Genomic DNA, 13,626 nt, shown 5'->3' on the forward strand with positions numbered 1-13,626 from the left:
CCTCTATGTAGTCCTGGCTGCCCTGGAACTTTCTATGTAGACCAGGCTATGACAAATGGTGACCTTTCTTGCAGACCAAGAGAGTCTGATGAGCACACCCAAGTCATCTGAGTCACGGAACTGTTGTGGACCGACCTCTAAGGAGCCAGTGGCCCTGTGATAAACCCAGAGGCAACATTTGAGGAGATTGCTCTGCACCCCATTTCTAGCGTGGCAGCCTGGTGACGCCTGTGGCTGCTTCCGTTCTCTTTACCCTCAGACAACTTCTGTCTTACAGGCTCACAAAGCTACAATCATCCTGACATGCTGGGAGCAAATGCCTTTCATCCCAGCACTTAGGAGGCAGAGTTGAGTGAATCTCAGAGTTCAAGTCCCTACCCCAGGTCTATATAGCAACAAAAAAGCTGCAATGAATTTCACATGATCACCTGGCCTGTCAGAAACGGTCGCTCTGTTCTGAGTGCCCACAAAAGTCATTTCTCTCACTGTCTCCAGTATCTGAAGATGTCACGTGACTCCTGCACAACACACAGACATGGGATCCAGAGCAGAGCTGCAGGTGTTTATTAGAATCAGATTGAGACAGAACAAGGAGTGTCAGTCAGGCGTTTGGATTCCAGCTTCAGGACGGAAAGAGGACAGGGCAGCACGGTGTCCCTCAGATCCGTCATCGTTTTCCAGGGATGTTGAATTTGGAAAGGAGTGCCTTAATTTTCTCTATGGTATCTATGGTATAGTATTTACTGCATTGTGGGCTGAGGGTCACGGTTTTCTGGAAAACAAAAAGACAGAAAGGGGCAGAAGTGGTTACAGGCAAAGAGCAGAATCCCAGCAGGGCTCCCCAGTTCCCTCCTTCTGCACAGGGAAGAAAATCCCTGCAGTGATTCAGGTCTCTAGCAACAGACTCTGCCCAGGTTGCTGCAGGTCATCCACAGCTGTCAGGAGGAGTCTGAAAAGCCGCCCTAACAGGCGGGGATGAAAGGAGAAGTTCCATAAGGCATTATGGGGGCTAGGTCTGAAGAGGGGACAAGATGTCTGAGTTCTAGCTTTGATGATGTCTCATAGCTTAGGACGTCTGTCAGCACATTGGCTGTGAGGATGTGCTGGAAGAAATTCCTTCTTGGAGTGTATTCTGTGGTTTTGCAGGACCTGATACCCAAACTAAAAGTACTTTGGAAACAGAGAGTGAGAGATGCAATATTCAAAACATGCGTTTCTGTATACCAGCTATGTTTAAATAAGAGACTAAGGGAGACCAGGAGCAGCTGGGGTGAGTAGCTACAGGCACTCTCTGGTGGTGGGTGTGGCATCTAAGCCATGGAAGTAGGTTCTGGCTGTGGCTCTGAGGAAGCCAGTGGAAGGAGGGTTCTATCTGAGACAGGACAGTAGAGTTAAGGGAGACTCCAGAGAAGGTGACCCTGGCCAGTAGACAGAAGTTTCAGGCACCTTAAAGGAGAGCTGAGGGTGCCCTCCCTGTGCAGATCCACACCAAGGACTCTCCTGTGTCCCTGCCTGCCCTGCTGTGGTGAGAACCTGGTGATCACCCATGGTTGGGGAGCACTCTGCAGGAACTCGCATAGACAGACTGGATGTGGACCAGCATGCTGCATGGACATGTGCTAGGGTGGGCAAGGTTTGAGTGCTCTGGTGTCCATTCCCTGACATACATGACTGGCTGCTTGGATCATTTGTTCACAGAATTCTCCCATATAATGCATGTGGTCAGGGTAAGAAGGAAGTTACCAGAACTGTGGAATCCAGGAATTTGGTTTTCAATCCTCCCTCATTGTAGCATTCCTGGATTTTTTCAAAACCCTTCCTTTCCCCCTCAGTAGCGTCAAACTTGGTAAGGTCGGCATTCATTATTTCCTTGCTTCCAATGGCCATTGGAGTTAAGACTTCAAATAAAGGGATGCATGCTTCCGCTGCAAACAAAAGGACACCATTAACAGAGCTTAGGTTGGCAGAAATGGACGCTCAGGGTTTCTTGCAATTTCAACAAATATCCTAACTGACCTTCCACACAGTCCTGCCCTCCCTAAGGCTATTGTCTCCCAGACACAGCACACAGTTTCCATAAACACACACTCCCAGCAGAAGGGGGATGTATGAGTGTCCTAGCCTGCACATCAGATATTCACATAAATCCCATACATGACTCAGCTTCAGATGGATATGGAACTAAGGGCCGATCATCACCACCACACCCTCCTATCCCCATCCTGCCCATCCCAACTGTCACAATCCTGAACAGAAAGCTTCAAGGGTCTTCAGAAGGACTCCTGGCTAGTGAACTCCCAGGGACCCCTAGATCTCCAAACAAATCCATAAGTAAGGGAGAAGGAGTGAGCAAGGGTCAGAAAGGCCATCGGTTCCCCTTCTCACTTGTCTGGAAGCCCAGCTCCCCGGTCACCAGCAAGGCCAGCAGAAGCAGCGTCCCCTTCATGGTATAGAGTGAGTGTTAAATGCTCTTCTCAGAACAGATCCTGCTACCTTATAAACTATTGTCTCCCTGAGCCCAGTCCCGCCCACCCCACCCCTATACCTGCCTCCCAGGAATTACCAATGCCTTTGGGCAAGCATTTGGGCGCCTATGGATCCCCTTCCCACTTGCATGGGGGAGTGAGTTTAGGAACCCCTCCCACTCTGAAGAACCAATGGCTGGAGACATCCTGTGTGCTCACTTTCTGTTCAGAAGTGGCTGTACCTTTGGCAGAAGATGGTTAGAGCTGACCTTTCCAAACAGCCATGTGCTGAGCCAAATGCTCTGTTGTCCTGGCTCAGCTGTCACCTGGGCTTCCTCTCCTGGCTCCAAGCATGTCCTGCTCAAGCTTGGAGGTGGAAACCACAGGGGTCACGGATGGTTTCTGTCACTGTAGGCAGCCAACAGCCCAGAACACTGCATCTGCATGGTCATGTGTAGATCCTCAGAGGCTTGACTATTTTGTTCTACCAACTGCATCATGCTGCAAATTCCCCCTGCCCACCACGGGAGCTCATTCCTGTCATCCTGCTCTTGTCAGTTGTAGAAGGAGTTGCAGGAAGGCCTGCTTTTCGTCCTGCCTGGCTCCTGCATGCCTGGCTAGCTTTATACCCTAAATAATTACATGGAAAGTGTATTCATTTAAACACTACCAGGCCCATTAGTTTCAGCCTCTTATTGGCTAATTCTCACATCTTGCTGTAAACCATATTTAGTAATCTGTGTAGCACCATTAGGTGTGGCTTACCAGGAGAGATCTTAACCTGCATCCGACTCAGAGAGGAGAGGCATGGTGACTGCCTGAAGCATCTGCCTGACTCTGCTTTTTTTCTCCCACAATCCTGTCCTGTCTATTCTGCCTACCTAATTTTCTGTCTTATTAAAGGGCCAAGGCAGTTTCTTTATTAACCAATGAAAGTAACACATAGACAGATGACCCACCAACATCAGTCGGTCTCACATCCACCAGTAAGCAGGCCTCAAAGAGTTTGTCTAAACAGTAGAGTCAATGCAGTTACAGCAGCTCTGATTAGAGGGAGGGACTGATCCCTGTACCATGATTTCTCCATTGTTCACAGCCCCACAGGCCACTGTGGACTGGCTATCTATAAACTAGAGTGCTCCACTGTCCACAGGCAGTGCTGTGTGTCGACTCTCTCAAGTTCAACTCAACCTACTACCCTCAGAATGACGTTTGCAGCACAAATGTCTTTGTTGGCTGGGTTTGTGTTAATTATTCCTGGAGGCAGGAGGCTTACTGTGCGTGATGGCTAATCCTGATTGTCATCCTGACTGGGCTCACAATCACTATGGAAACAAAGTTCTCTGGTAATGTTTAGGCTAAGTTAACTGATGTCTGACTTTATGTGGGCAGGGTGGACTTGAATAATAGATGGAGTGGAAATGAGAAAGCAAGCTGGGCTTTCATGTCTCTCTACTTCCTGACTGTCGATGTGATAAGCCATGTCCAGTTCCTGCACCATGCTTGCCCCACCTTCATGGACTGTATCCCTGCAAACTATAAGCAGAAAGCTGCTTCTTGATGCGGGAGATTTGAAATAACCAAAAATAGTCCTTTTAGAATAAATCAGTTTTAATAAAAGGAGAAAGAGGGACACTTACAAAGCCAAGGCTCCAGCGAAGCAGAGGGTGACGCGGGGGGAAAAACAGGGCGTCTCTCTCCCACCCGGTTCTTTTTAAAGGTACCCCTCTCCCCTGGGGCAGCCATGCCCCTGAACGCAGGGATTGGGCCAGCTGCCCCAACATCTCCTCCTTTTGTCTAAATAAGGCAGATTCAGAAACCAAATACAACTATATACAATGGGAATAGATCATATAAAATTACAAGAAGCAAACAATATTAGGCGAGGAACATATAACAAAAAAATTTTACTAAACATTCTACTTCAGGAAGTCTATATAATGTAGAAGGTAGCTACAATTATCTAATCTTCAACCCCACCAAAGATCTGAGAAGGGAAGTAATATTACTAAAGCAACCAGGAAGCACAAACGAGAAACTTTCAAAATGTGCAACAGAAGACAGAGACAATTGACTACCTGGGCAACCACACGAAATCTTGTTAGCAATGTTGAGGCAACCAACTTTGGCTGAGGCCTGATATAACCTGACATACCATTATACAATGGCAAGAACCTTTAGTAGAACTATCCTATCCTGTCTTGGCAAGATAAGACAATTCTGTTTTATCCACTTATGGATATTTTGTATCTTAGTCAGTAGTGGAGGTATGGGCTTCTCTTTGCCCAAAGGCCAGTTCTGCCAAGAAGAAGACAAACTCCCAGTGGAGTGTCTTTGGTGCTCAACGTTCTCTCAGGAGTAGAGCATTGTTGTCAGGAGTGATTGTGTCTCATAAGTACAAAACTCTAGGTTAGATTAAAGGCCATGTTCTACAGCTCTTCAAAGAGGTCGAAGATTATGCTATCTATATTAAATATAATCTCTATGTGTCTAAAAAACCTGATTATCCTAAATATAAATATGACAAACATATAGTTCTCAACACTTATCTAACTGTATGACTAATAGAATAGGTGACTGTACAATAAATGAAGACAATGATTTCCAAATGTAAAAAGGGTAATTACATAACTAATATCCGAGGTAGAAATGTACATTGCAATATAGTAAACAATGTCATTACATAAATAATATCAGAGGTAGAGATGTACATTGCAATATGGTATACAATGTCATTACATAAATAATATCAGAGGTAGAGATGTACATTGTAATATGGTATATATCTCAATATAACAATTGTTTCAAACAGAGGTAGGATCATACTCTCATACAATGTTCAATATATCAATATACAAGAATCACCACCCATATAGTTTTCAAAAAACAATAACTCACAAAATCAATTATTCCTTCAGACCACCAGTTAATCCCTCTCCCCCCTTTTTTTGAAATAAATATATACATATATGTAGTTTATATCCCTGAGTCCATATAAAGCCTTCCTCAACCCCTCAACCCTATACCAGCCACCAATTAGTGTCCCTAAACCTGAGGGTAAAGTTTGTTGGGAGGGGGGGACGTCGTCATCTAAGATTGCTTCCAGCTGACATAGGGGCGACTTTTCTTCTCAGGGGGTCCTGTGAAAGCAAATGATGGTAAAATACCCAGGGTAACATTTTATCTAGGAAGAATGTGTCTAGGCTCTGAATATTTTGAGGAGATCCGGCCAGAATGTTGTCAAAAATGTACAATATTCAAAAGTTTTTGTGCAATTGGTACCAAAAACAGGCCAAATATTAGCACTACAAAAACATGACGTCATAATAACCAGTTGGAGTTGATGTTGCGGGGCCCCGTCTTCATCCTGGAAACTGCAAAGATTACTGAAGAAAAAATTTGTTGTTTGTTACGAGAAAGATAAGCATTATCTACAGAGACATATACAGACATATACGTGCATATCTTCAATGAAAGGTGCATTAAAGACAGACATAGATATGAGGGAAGGCAAAGAAGGCAAATATATTAGTATCATTATTAACATTATAATTATAATTATTCTGTCTCATAACATGGCTCCTGACCTGAGACAGAAAATCTGAGAAATTTTTTATAAACAAGCTTGGAATTGGAGAGGGACTAAGCCAGAGTCCAACTCTAAAAAACCAGCTCTAAATATTTATAAAGAAATACATATTGACACACATTCAAAAAATTGTTTTTCATACTCATGGAGCTTACCCAGTGTTAATGTTGATCCTTGATGGGTTGCAACTGGTTTCCATCCATCAGTATTTAAGATATCCAGGGTCCCTCGGATCCTTTGAAGGTGAGCGTCTTTCTGTAGAGATAAGAAAAGAACCCTGCCCCCAAACTATAGTTCTCTTACCATCACTAGCTCACTAACACAGTAGTAGAACATTTTTTAGCATGTGCAAAACACTGAGGTTAACCATTGCCCCCCCCCACAAAAATGGACTGACTAAGGAGATGGCTAAGTGGACAAGTGCTCATTATGCAAGCCTAAGGATGTGAGTTCAGATCCCCAGGATGCTGTAAAGAGCCAAGTGTGGTGGCTTCACCAATCCCATGGGAGCTCCAGGTTCAATAACAGATCTTGTCTCGAACAGTAGGGTGGGAGGCAGTTGAGGTAGCTCAGTGATTAAAGGTGTTTGTTGCTAAGCCTGCTGACCTGGGTTCAAATCCCAGAACCCACATGGTTGGAGGAGAGAACTAACTCATGCAATTGTCCTCTAATACACACACACACACACACAAAACACACACACACACACACACACACACACAAACACACACATACACACACCACCGAAACACACACACACACTCCCAGGACATTTGTGCCCATTTATATAAACATGCACAGAAGCACACATACACACTTCTGTATGTTTGTACATGAATGCACATATGTGAATAATGTCTTTGAGAACTGGGACAAGGAACACTAAATGAGCTACTAATAGACAATATCCAACAATTTGAACCATAACTAAATAACACCCTACTGGATTATAATAGAATTGTGAAGTAACATGAGTCCATGCTGGCATGAATGGTTGGATGAGCAGATAAACAGGAATGAAAGACAGTGTTCTTCCAGAAGAAATCATGAGTATTTCTAGATGCTCCTCTCCTCTGATCAGGGGAATTACCTCCTTCAGTCCTTCAGTGTGAGCACATGTTTCCGAAGACAGAAGCAAGATGGTCTAGGGCACAGCTCAGTCAGGAAAGTGCTTGCTGTGTAAGTGTGAATATTTGTATATGTGCAAATGTGCATATTCATATGTATGCCATATGCCTTAGAGAACTATTGCTCTGCTGGTCATGGTGGTCCACACCTTTAATCCCAGCACTCAGGATGCAGAGGAAGGTGGATCTCTGTTAGGTTTTGGCCAGCTTGATCTACAAATCAAGTTCCAGGACCGTCAGGACTATATCCAGAAACCCTGTCTTGAAAATAAACAAATAAATAAAAAAAGAAAAAAATAAATGGAAAAATTACCATTAATGTGCTAAAACATGATGACCCAAACAGTTCCTATTAATTAATAGTAATGTAATTAATAATTAATTAATTATTATTATGTGATAAACCATGATGACCAAAAGCAAAATAAAGAGGAAACTGTTTCAATTTCTTTGGTTTATACTTCTATGTTGCTATTAATCATTGGAGGAAATTGGCACAGGAGCTCAAGCAGGGCAGGAGCCTGGAGGCTAAGCTGGTGCAGAGGCCCTGGAGGGGAGCTGCTTACTGTTTTTTTTCCCATGGTTTGCTCAGCCTGCTTTCTTATAGAACCCAGGGCCACCAGTTCAGTGATGGCCCCACTCACAATGTCCTGACCAACCCCCATTAATCACTAATTATGAAAATGCCTGGCCAGGTGGTAGTGGTGCCCACCCTTAATCCCAGTCCTTGGAAGGTCTATCTTTGAGCTCGAGGTCAGTGTGGTATACAGACTGAGTTTCAAGACGACCAGGACTACACAGGGAAACCCTGTCTGGGTAGGTGTCAGGGAGAGAAAATGCCTTACAGGCTTGCCTGCAGTCCAAACTTATGGAGGCATTTTGTTTTGTTTTCTTTTTCTTGTGTTTTTGATTTTTTTCAAGACAGAATTTCGCTATGTAGCCTTGGCCAGTCTTGGAGCTCTTCTTAATTGAGGTTACCTCCTTTCTGATGACTTTAACTTGTGTCAAGTTGACATAAAACTAGACAGCATACCATGTAACCACACGCACAAGTGAATGTATGTCTGTGTACATGCACAAACACACACACACACACACACACACACACACACATGCACACAAACAGGAAAACATGAGGAGATAGGAAAACAGTAGAGACATCTTGTAAAAGAATACTAATGGTTCAAGTGAGCAGTTCCAATCACTGAGGAAATGTGTACATGTCTTGTGTCCTCTGACATGTGGAGTCAAGGGTCCTAACCTCTGTGAGATCTACAAAAAGCCTGATGCCTGCTCTGACCGCTAGCAGAGGAATACAGGTGTCACCCAGCAGCAGACACATCTTACCACAGTACACCCTCATCTCCATTCCTAATACTTCCAAGAGTGAGAAGGCCTCAGCTGGGCAGGGATATTGTGCAGGCCTCAGTAGCACTCGGGACCTGCAAGGTCTATCATAAGCACAAGTACCACAGGACAGAGTGGACAGCTCACGGGTGAGTCTTCTTGCTTGCCAACTCTTTTGCAAAACTATTCCTGAATGCACATCCTGTTTGGCTCCGCTAACCAAAAGTCAGAACATTCATGGCTCTCTGAGTCTTTGCAAACTTCATCTGTCACCGTTGATGGATACAAAGTGACAGCCAAGAGCCTTTGATAACAAACTTAGTTCTGACTTATCAAGACACCTAGACTCTTTACTTTAAAAAATAAATAATGGAAAAATTATATAAACACTTATATAATACCAATAGGGAGGTGGGGGCAGGAGATTCACAGTTTGAGGTCAGCCTGGGCTATCTGGAAAGACAATGTTTGTTTAATGTTTTAAGAAAGGTCTTGTTTACACACTTGAGGGAAGTGAGCTAGACCTTTGACCAACCTACCCAGCATCTGTGGAGACCTCCTATGTGCTGTCCCTGAGATAGAGTGGCACATGCCTTGCTCTCCTGAGCCCTTAGAAATTTAAGGAATACCAAATTCAGACAATGCAAGGGGACTTAGGGAAGTAACAACAGGGTTCAGAGCCTAGTGCACTGGTGGAGGCTTGGTGTGTTCCTAGATAAGAGGGATTCACTTCCACTGAAGTATATAATCCGTGTTCCGTTGCTGTGACAAAACACCCAGAATACGTATATGGGAAAGAAGTCAACTTGGTTCATGGCCTGGAGTCTGGAAAGTCAAGACAGAGCAGCCACATCCACCCAGTGCCTTGCCCTGTCTGAGCTCCTGGTGCAGAGCAGAAGGGCAGCGTGAGGGGTGGGGAGGTGGGGCTGGCGGGAGACAGTAGGAGAGCAGAGGCTGCACATGCTTTACAGCCACACACCATGCACTGCCTCTCACCTGCCACACTGGGACCAGGGCGCAAGGTGGGGTTTGGTATGGCCTAGCCATGTGGATGCCATATCAGGCTGTCCCTCTGATTTGGTGGTTATGGATGCAGTGTGGGGAATTAAGCATCGAATCTCCCAGCCAGGGGAAGGGCGAGCACATCAGACATGTGGGCAGAGCATTTGGAGGCCCAGGCTCTCCCTGGGGTCATGCTTATGGGGAAGTGGTGCCATACCTGGTACAGAGATGCTCCAGATGACAAACAGGCCAGGGTAATGATGAGAGCTAGTTTCAGGGCACACAGAGTGTTCAGGGGACTGGCAGAGTCCAGACAAATGAGGGGAAGACATGGTGCTTCCCACATATAATCCCCACTGTGAGAAGATGAGGTAGGTGTGTCCCCAGTTAACTGTCTGGGATCCCTTTGCTCACAAAGGTAGAAATGGGTGCAGGAAGGGGCACTCTCCAGCTGCTGTACTGGGCAGCATTTATTGCCCTCCATGTGTCCCAGCAGGAAGCAGAAGCAGCTGGCAGGTGGGAGCAGCAGCAGGAGGAACCCTCTAGTGAACAGGCCTCACTTCAGCATGGGACCCAGAGCCTCATGGGCAGGAAGTCAGACCTCCTTGGCACTCACCAGTGCTGTGGCTCTTGGCCCTGGTGAGGCTCTTGTGTCTAAAGACACCACAGCTCCATGCACCTCTTTGTCAAACAGGTCCTGAAGTTTCTCTCCTCTGGATCTGTCCCCTTTGATCCTTCCTCAGACTCTGCGCTCTGCCCTCTCTTGCTGTGACCCTTCCTTTTCCTGCCCTGTCGCTGTCCAATGAATCAGCCTGCACACATCAAGGTGCTTGCCTGCTGACCACTCAGCTGTCATTCCCCTGCCTCAGACTGTCCATTCAGCCGACACTCCTGAAAGTAGGGCAGTCAGAAGACAGAAGCCTTTCATGAGGCCTACAATGTCAGTCCCAGGGGAGAGAGTGCGAGCATGTCTCCCAGCCCAGTGAATGGTACTAAGCACCTCTCTCCATAGGCCATAGGGGCACTGGAGCCTACCACAGCCTGCTTCTTAGCATCGCCCTCTGCTGGGCCATTGAGAGATGGGGTACTTCCTGTATGACCCAGGTGGAATTGGTTGAAGAGCCATCTAGAATTCTGTAATAGCGAAACAGCCAGACAGAGGCTGTGTCTTCAGAATCTGAGGTAACCAGCTGAGATTGCCTTCTAGTTTTCCTAAGAAATCTATGGAAGGGCTGGAGAAATGGCTCAGTGGTTAAGAGAACTGGCTGCTCTTCCAGAGGTCCTGAGTTCAATTCCCAGCATGGAATTCCCACATGGTGGCTCACAACCATCTGTAATGAGATCTGGCACCCTCTTCTGGTGTGTGGGCATACATGGAGGGAGAATGTTGTATACATAATAAGTAAATAAATCTTTAAAAAAAATCTATAGGATATTCAGAATGGCCAGCGCTGGCATCAAGAGGCAGGTGAGTCTCTGTGAGTATGGGGCCAGCCTGTTCTAGATAGTGAATTCCAGGATAACTAGGCTTGTGTAGAAACACCCTATATCAAAACAAAACAATGAAGAAACGACAAAAAGATGGAGTTGAAGGATGATTCTGATAGTGGGAGGACTTCAGAATTAGAGTCTACTTCAATAGAGCCGTGCAGCAAGTGAAAGACGGGGGCAGGGATGGAAACAGTCAGGCAGGGTCCCCAAGTGGTCAGCGGTCTGGTCTACCCTAGATATTGACTTCTAGGGAGGCTTTTAATAAAGGTTGAGTTCCCTAGTGTGACAGGGTGACAGAGACCACACTTTGGAGGCCTAAGGAAGGGACCTTGTCTTCTCCCTGCTCATCACTTCCTTGGTCCTCACATGACATGTGACCTTAAGCAGAGCACTAAGAAGGGGACCGGGCTGAACCTGGGTCATTTGTTTACCAGGATCTTACTCTCTTGCCAAAACACACATCTCCCCTGACAGAGCCCCAAGGAGGTTCAAGCAGGGTTATGGGAGGGGCCTGGAGAGCTCAGACCCAGCCCCTCCCTGCCTCCTGAGCAGCCCAGGGCAGTTACAAAAGGGGCCCAAGTTGGGTAGGAGCACCTGCCACTATTACCATGAAGCTCACTGGTGCTCTCGTGTTGCTTGGGGCTGCCCTGCTCCTGACCTCTGGGGGAAGTGGGTTCTAGGGTGTGGTTGACCTCAGTGAAGTGGGTACTGGGATGTGGGTGACCTCGGGGAACTGGGTGCCAGGGTGTGGGTGTCAGGGATGCAGGGTCCCCAGGGCTCTCACACCCTCACTCCCCAGGAAGGACATCTGTGTTCTGATGCAAGGCTTTCAAGGGAGGATCACCATTTCTTTGTGTTCCAGATTGTGGCATTTGCCCTGCTTTGAAGGAGGACTTTGCTCTTTTTCTTGGCCCATCTGTGCCTGACTATGTGGATTTTGTGAGCCAGTACAGGAATGAATCTGCTGTGTTGAAAAATGCTGAAAATCTGAAGATATGTGCTGATAACAAGCTCACAGAGGAAGACAAGGCGAATGTAAAGAGTTTGTTGGTGAGTTCTCTGTGTGTCTGGCCCGGGAGCCTGTGTGCCCACCTGTTCCTTACAGCTAAGGGATGGAGCGTGTGTTCCTCCCCAGCACTGCAGCTCCTTGGTGAATTCAGAAAGATGTCAGAAGGAAGAGGAAGGAAGGGCACTGGCTGTTCATCTCAGTCAAGCCAGACCAGACCCCCAGGATCCCTGCCAACATGGTACCCATGGCCTCCATCAGGCTGTCTGGCTCAGCCTCCTGAGTCCAGCTATCTCCGTGCCTGGCATCCCTTCTCTAGCCCAGATCTTTTATCCTAGTTTTTCAAGTCTACCACCGCACCCCCAAACACTCATCTTTTTTTCTTGTCCCCTGGATCTCCAAGGCCATTGTGTAGAATCCAGGCATGGGACACTCAGCTGGATTATCTAGTTGAAACCCCTCTTATCCCTAGAACTGGTCATTGTCACTGCTCCAGCTGCATGCCTCTGAGGTCATCATTTGACAGGAGTCAGTTCACTTTGGGGCTACAGCTGCCCGCAGGCTCACCTGGAGTCCCACCAGGCCCTCCCCAGCTGCTTCTCCATTGTGCCCCACATGTGCCCATGGTGTACCGAGGGCAGGTGGCTCTTCCCATCATACTGGATTTAAGGCTGTTTACAAGGCTCACCCTGATGTGGTTTGTTGGAGACAGAATAGAGAGGAGACTCCCTGGGCCAAGTTAGACCCAGAAGCTGTTGCATACAGAATGCAGGTCCCTCCCAAGTGGTGTCCCATGTATGATTGCTGAGATCTCCTTCACCTCTGAGGCTTTGCCGCCTTTCTCTTTGCAGAGGAAAGTAGAAGCTAACCCACTCTGTTGATGGTTCCATTTTTGCCAGAAAACTCAAGGAAGCCACTTGCCTGCTCACCTGCATAGATGTGGCAAGCCCTACTCATACCTTCCAGGTGTCTACAAACAGGTTTCCAAAAATAAAGGCCTTGCAATTCACAGGGGAGCCTGGACTGTTTGGATTTGAGGTTGGGACATAACAGGGAAAATCAGCAGGACTTTGAACTGTCCCTGCTGAATTGCATCACTGCCAAAATGCCCCTGAAGAACATATAAGGGGGTGCTAGGAGACCACAGTCAACACAGCCAGAGTGTCTGTCACTTTCATGGGCCATGGTCTATAGGATGCATACATGACATTCTTGAATGAACTCCCCAGGAACATGGAACAGTGAAGGGCCAGAGAGACCAAGTGTCTGCTGAGGATCACACAGTTTCTGGACAGCAAAATTGTCCCTTCTGTCCTCTTTTGGAGATGTGAGAAAATTGTATAGAGTATACGTCTCACAGTGCTCCTCTGGGCCTCTGTATTCCATCTATATAACAGCAAGAAAATGATGGAGGAGGGTCATCTGTCTATGTGTTACTTTCATTGGTTAATAAAGAAACTGCCTTGGCCTTTGATAGGACAGAAAATTAGGTAGGCAGAGTAAACAGAACAGAATGCTGGGAGGAAGAAGGCAGTGAGGCAGACTCCATGATTCTCCGATCCGAGACGGATGTAGGCTAGAATCTTTCCCAGTAAGTCA

The 13,626-nt window shown here is 46.5% G+C and overlaps 2 protein-coding genes across 2 annotated transcripts; one reads left to right on the top strand and one right to left on the bottom strand.

The window, feature by feature from the left end:
- Window positions 1-667: 667 nt before the first annotated feature.
- Window positions 668-2,446, bottom strand: LOC119821889 (androgen-binding protein homolog). The gene is made up of 3 exons (XM_038340991.1): window positions 2,386-2,446; window positions 1,744-1,925; window positions 668-772 (listed from the first exon to the last, which is right to left on the bottom strand). The coding sequence occupies exons 1-3, from the start codon at window positions 2,444-2,446 to the stop codon at window positions 668-670; spliced, it is 348 nt and encodes a 115-aa protein (XP_038196919.1).
- A 9,183-nt stretch (window positions 2,447-11,629) lies between these two features.
- Window positions 11,630-12,908, top strand: LOC119821351 (major allergen I polypeptide chain 1-like). The gene is made up of 3 exons (XM_038340325.1): window positions 11,630-11,690; window positions 11,884-12,071; window positions 12,879-12,908. The coding sequence occupies exons 1-3, from the start codon at window positions 11,630-11,632 to the stop codon at window positions 12,906-12,908; spliced, it is 279 nt and encodes a 92-aa protein (XP_038196253.1).
- Window positions 12,909-13,626: the final 718 nt, after the last annotated feature.

This window comes from Arvicola amphibius, chromosome 8 (genome assembly GCF_903992535.2).
Source record: "Arvicola amphibius chromosome 8, mArvAmp1.2, whole genome shotgun sequence".
Taxonomy (NCBI): domain Eukaryota; kingdom Metazoa; phylum Chordata; class Mammalia; order Rodentia; family Cricetidae; genus Arvicola; species Arvicola amphibius.

Bases quoted from the DNA above. Each gene is read 5' to 3' on its own strand.
- LOC119821889 (XM_038340991.1), bottom strand. From the start codon at position 2,446: ATGAAGGGGACGCTGCTTCTGCTGGCCTTGCTGGTGACCGGGGAGCTG. The intron at 1,926-2,385 runs GTGAGAAGGGGA...TTTTGTTTGCAG, and splicing joins GGAGCTGGGCTTCCAGACAA to CGGAAGCATGCATCCCTTTA. The intron at 773-1,743 runs GTAACTTCCTTC...TTTGTTTTCCAG, and splicing joins TCCTGGATTCCACAGTTCTG to AAAACCGTGACCCTCAGCCC.
- LOC119821351 (XM_038340325.1), top strand. From the start codon at position 11,630: ATGAAGCTCACTGGTGCTCTCGTGTTGCTTGGGGCTGCCCTGCTCCTG. The intron at 11,691-11,883 runs GTGGGTTCTAGG...TTTGTGTTCCAG, and splicing joins GCTCCTGACCTCTGGGGGAA to ATTGTGGCATTTGCCCTGCT. The intron at 12,072-12,878 runs GTGAGTTCTCTG...TTCTCTTTGCAG, and splicing joins CGAATGTAAAGAGTTTGTTG to AGGAAAGTAGAAGCTAACCC.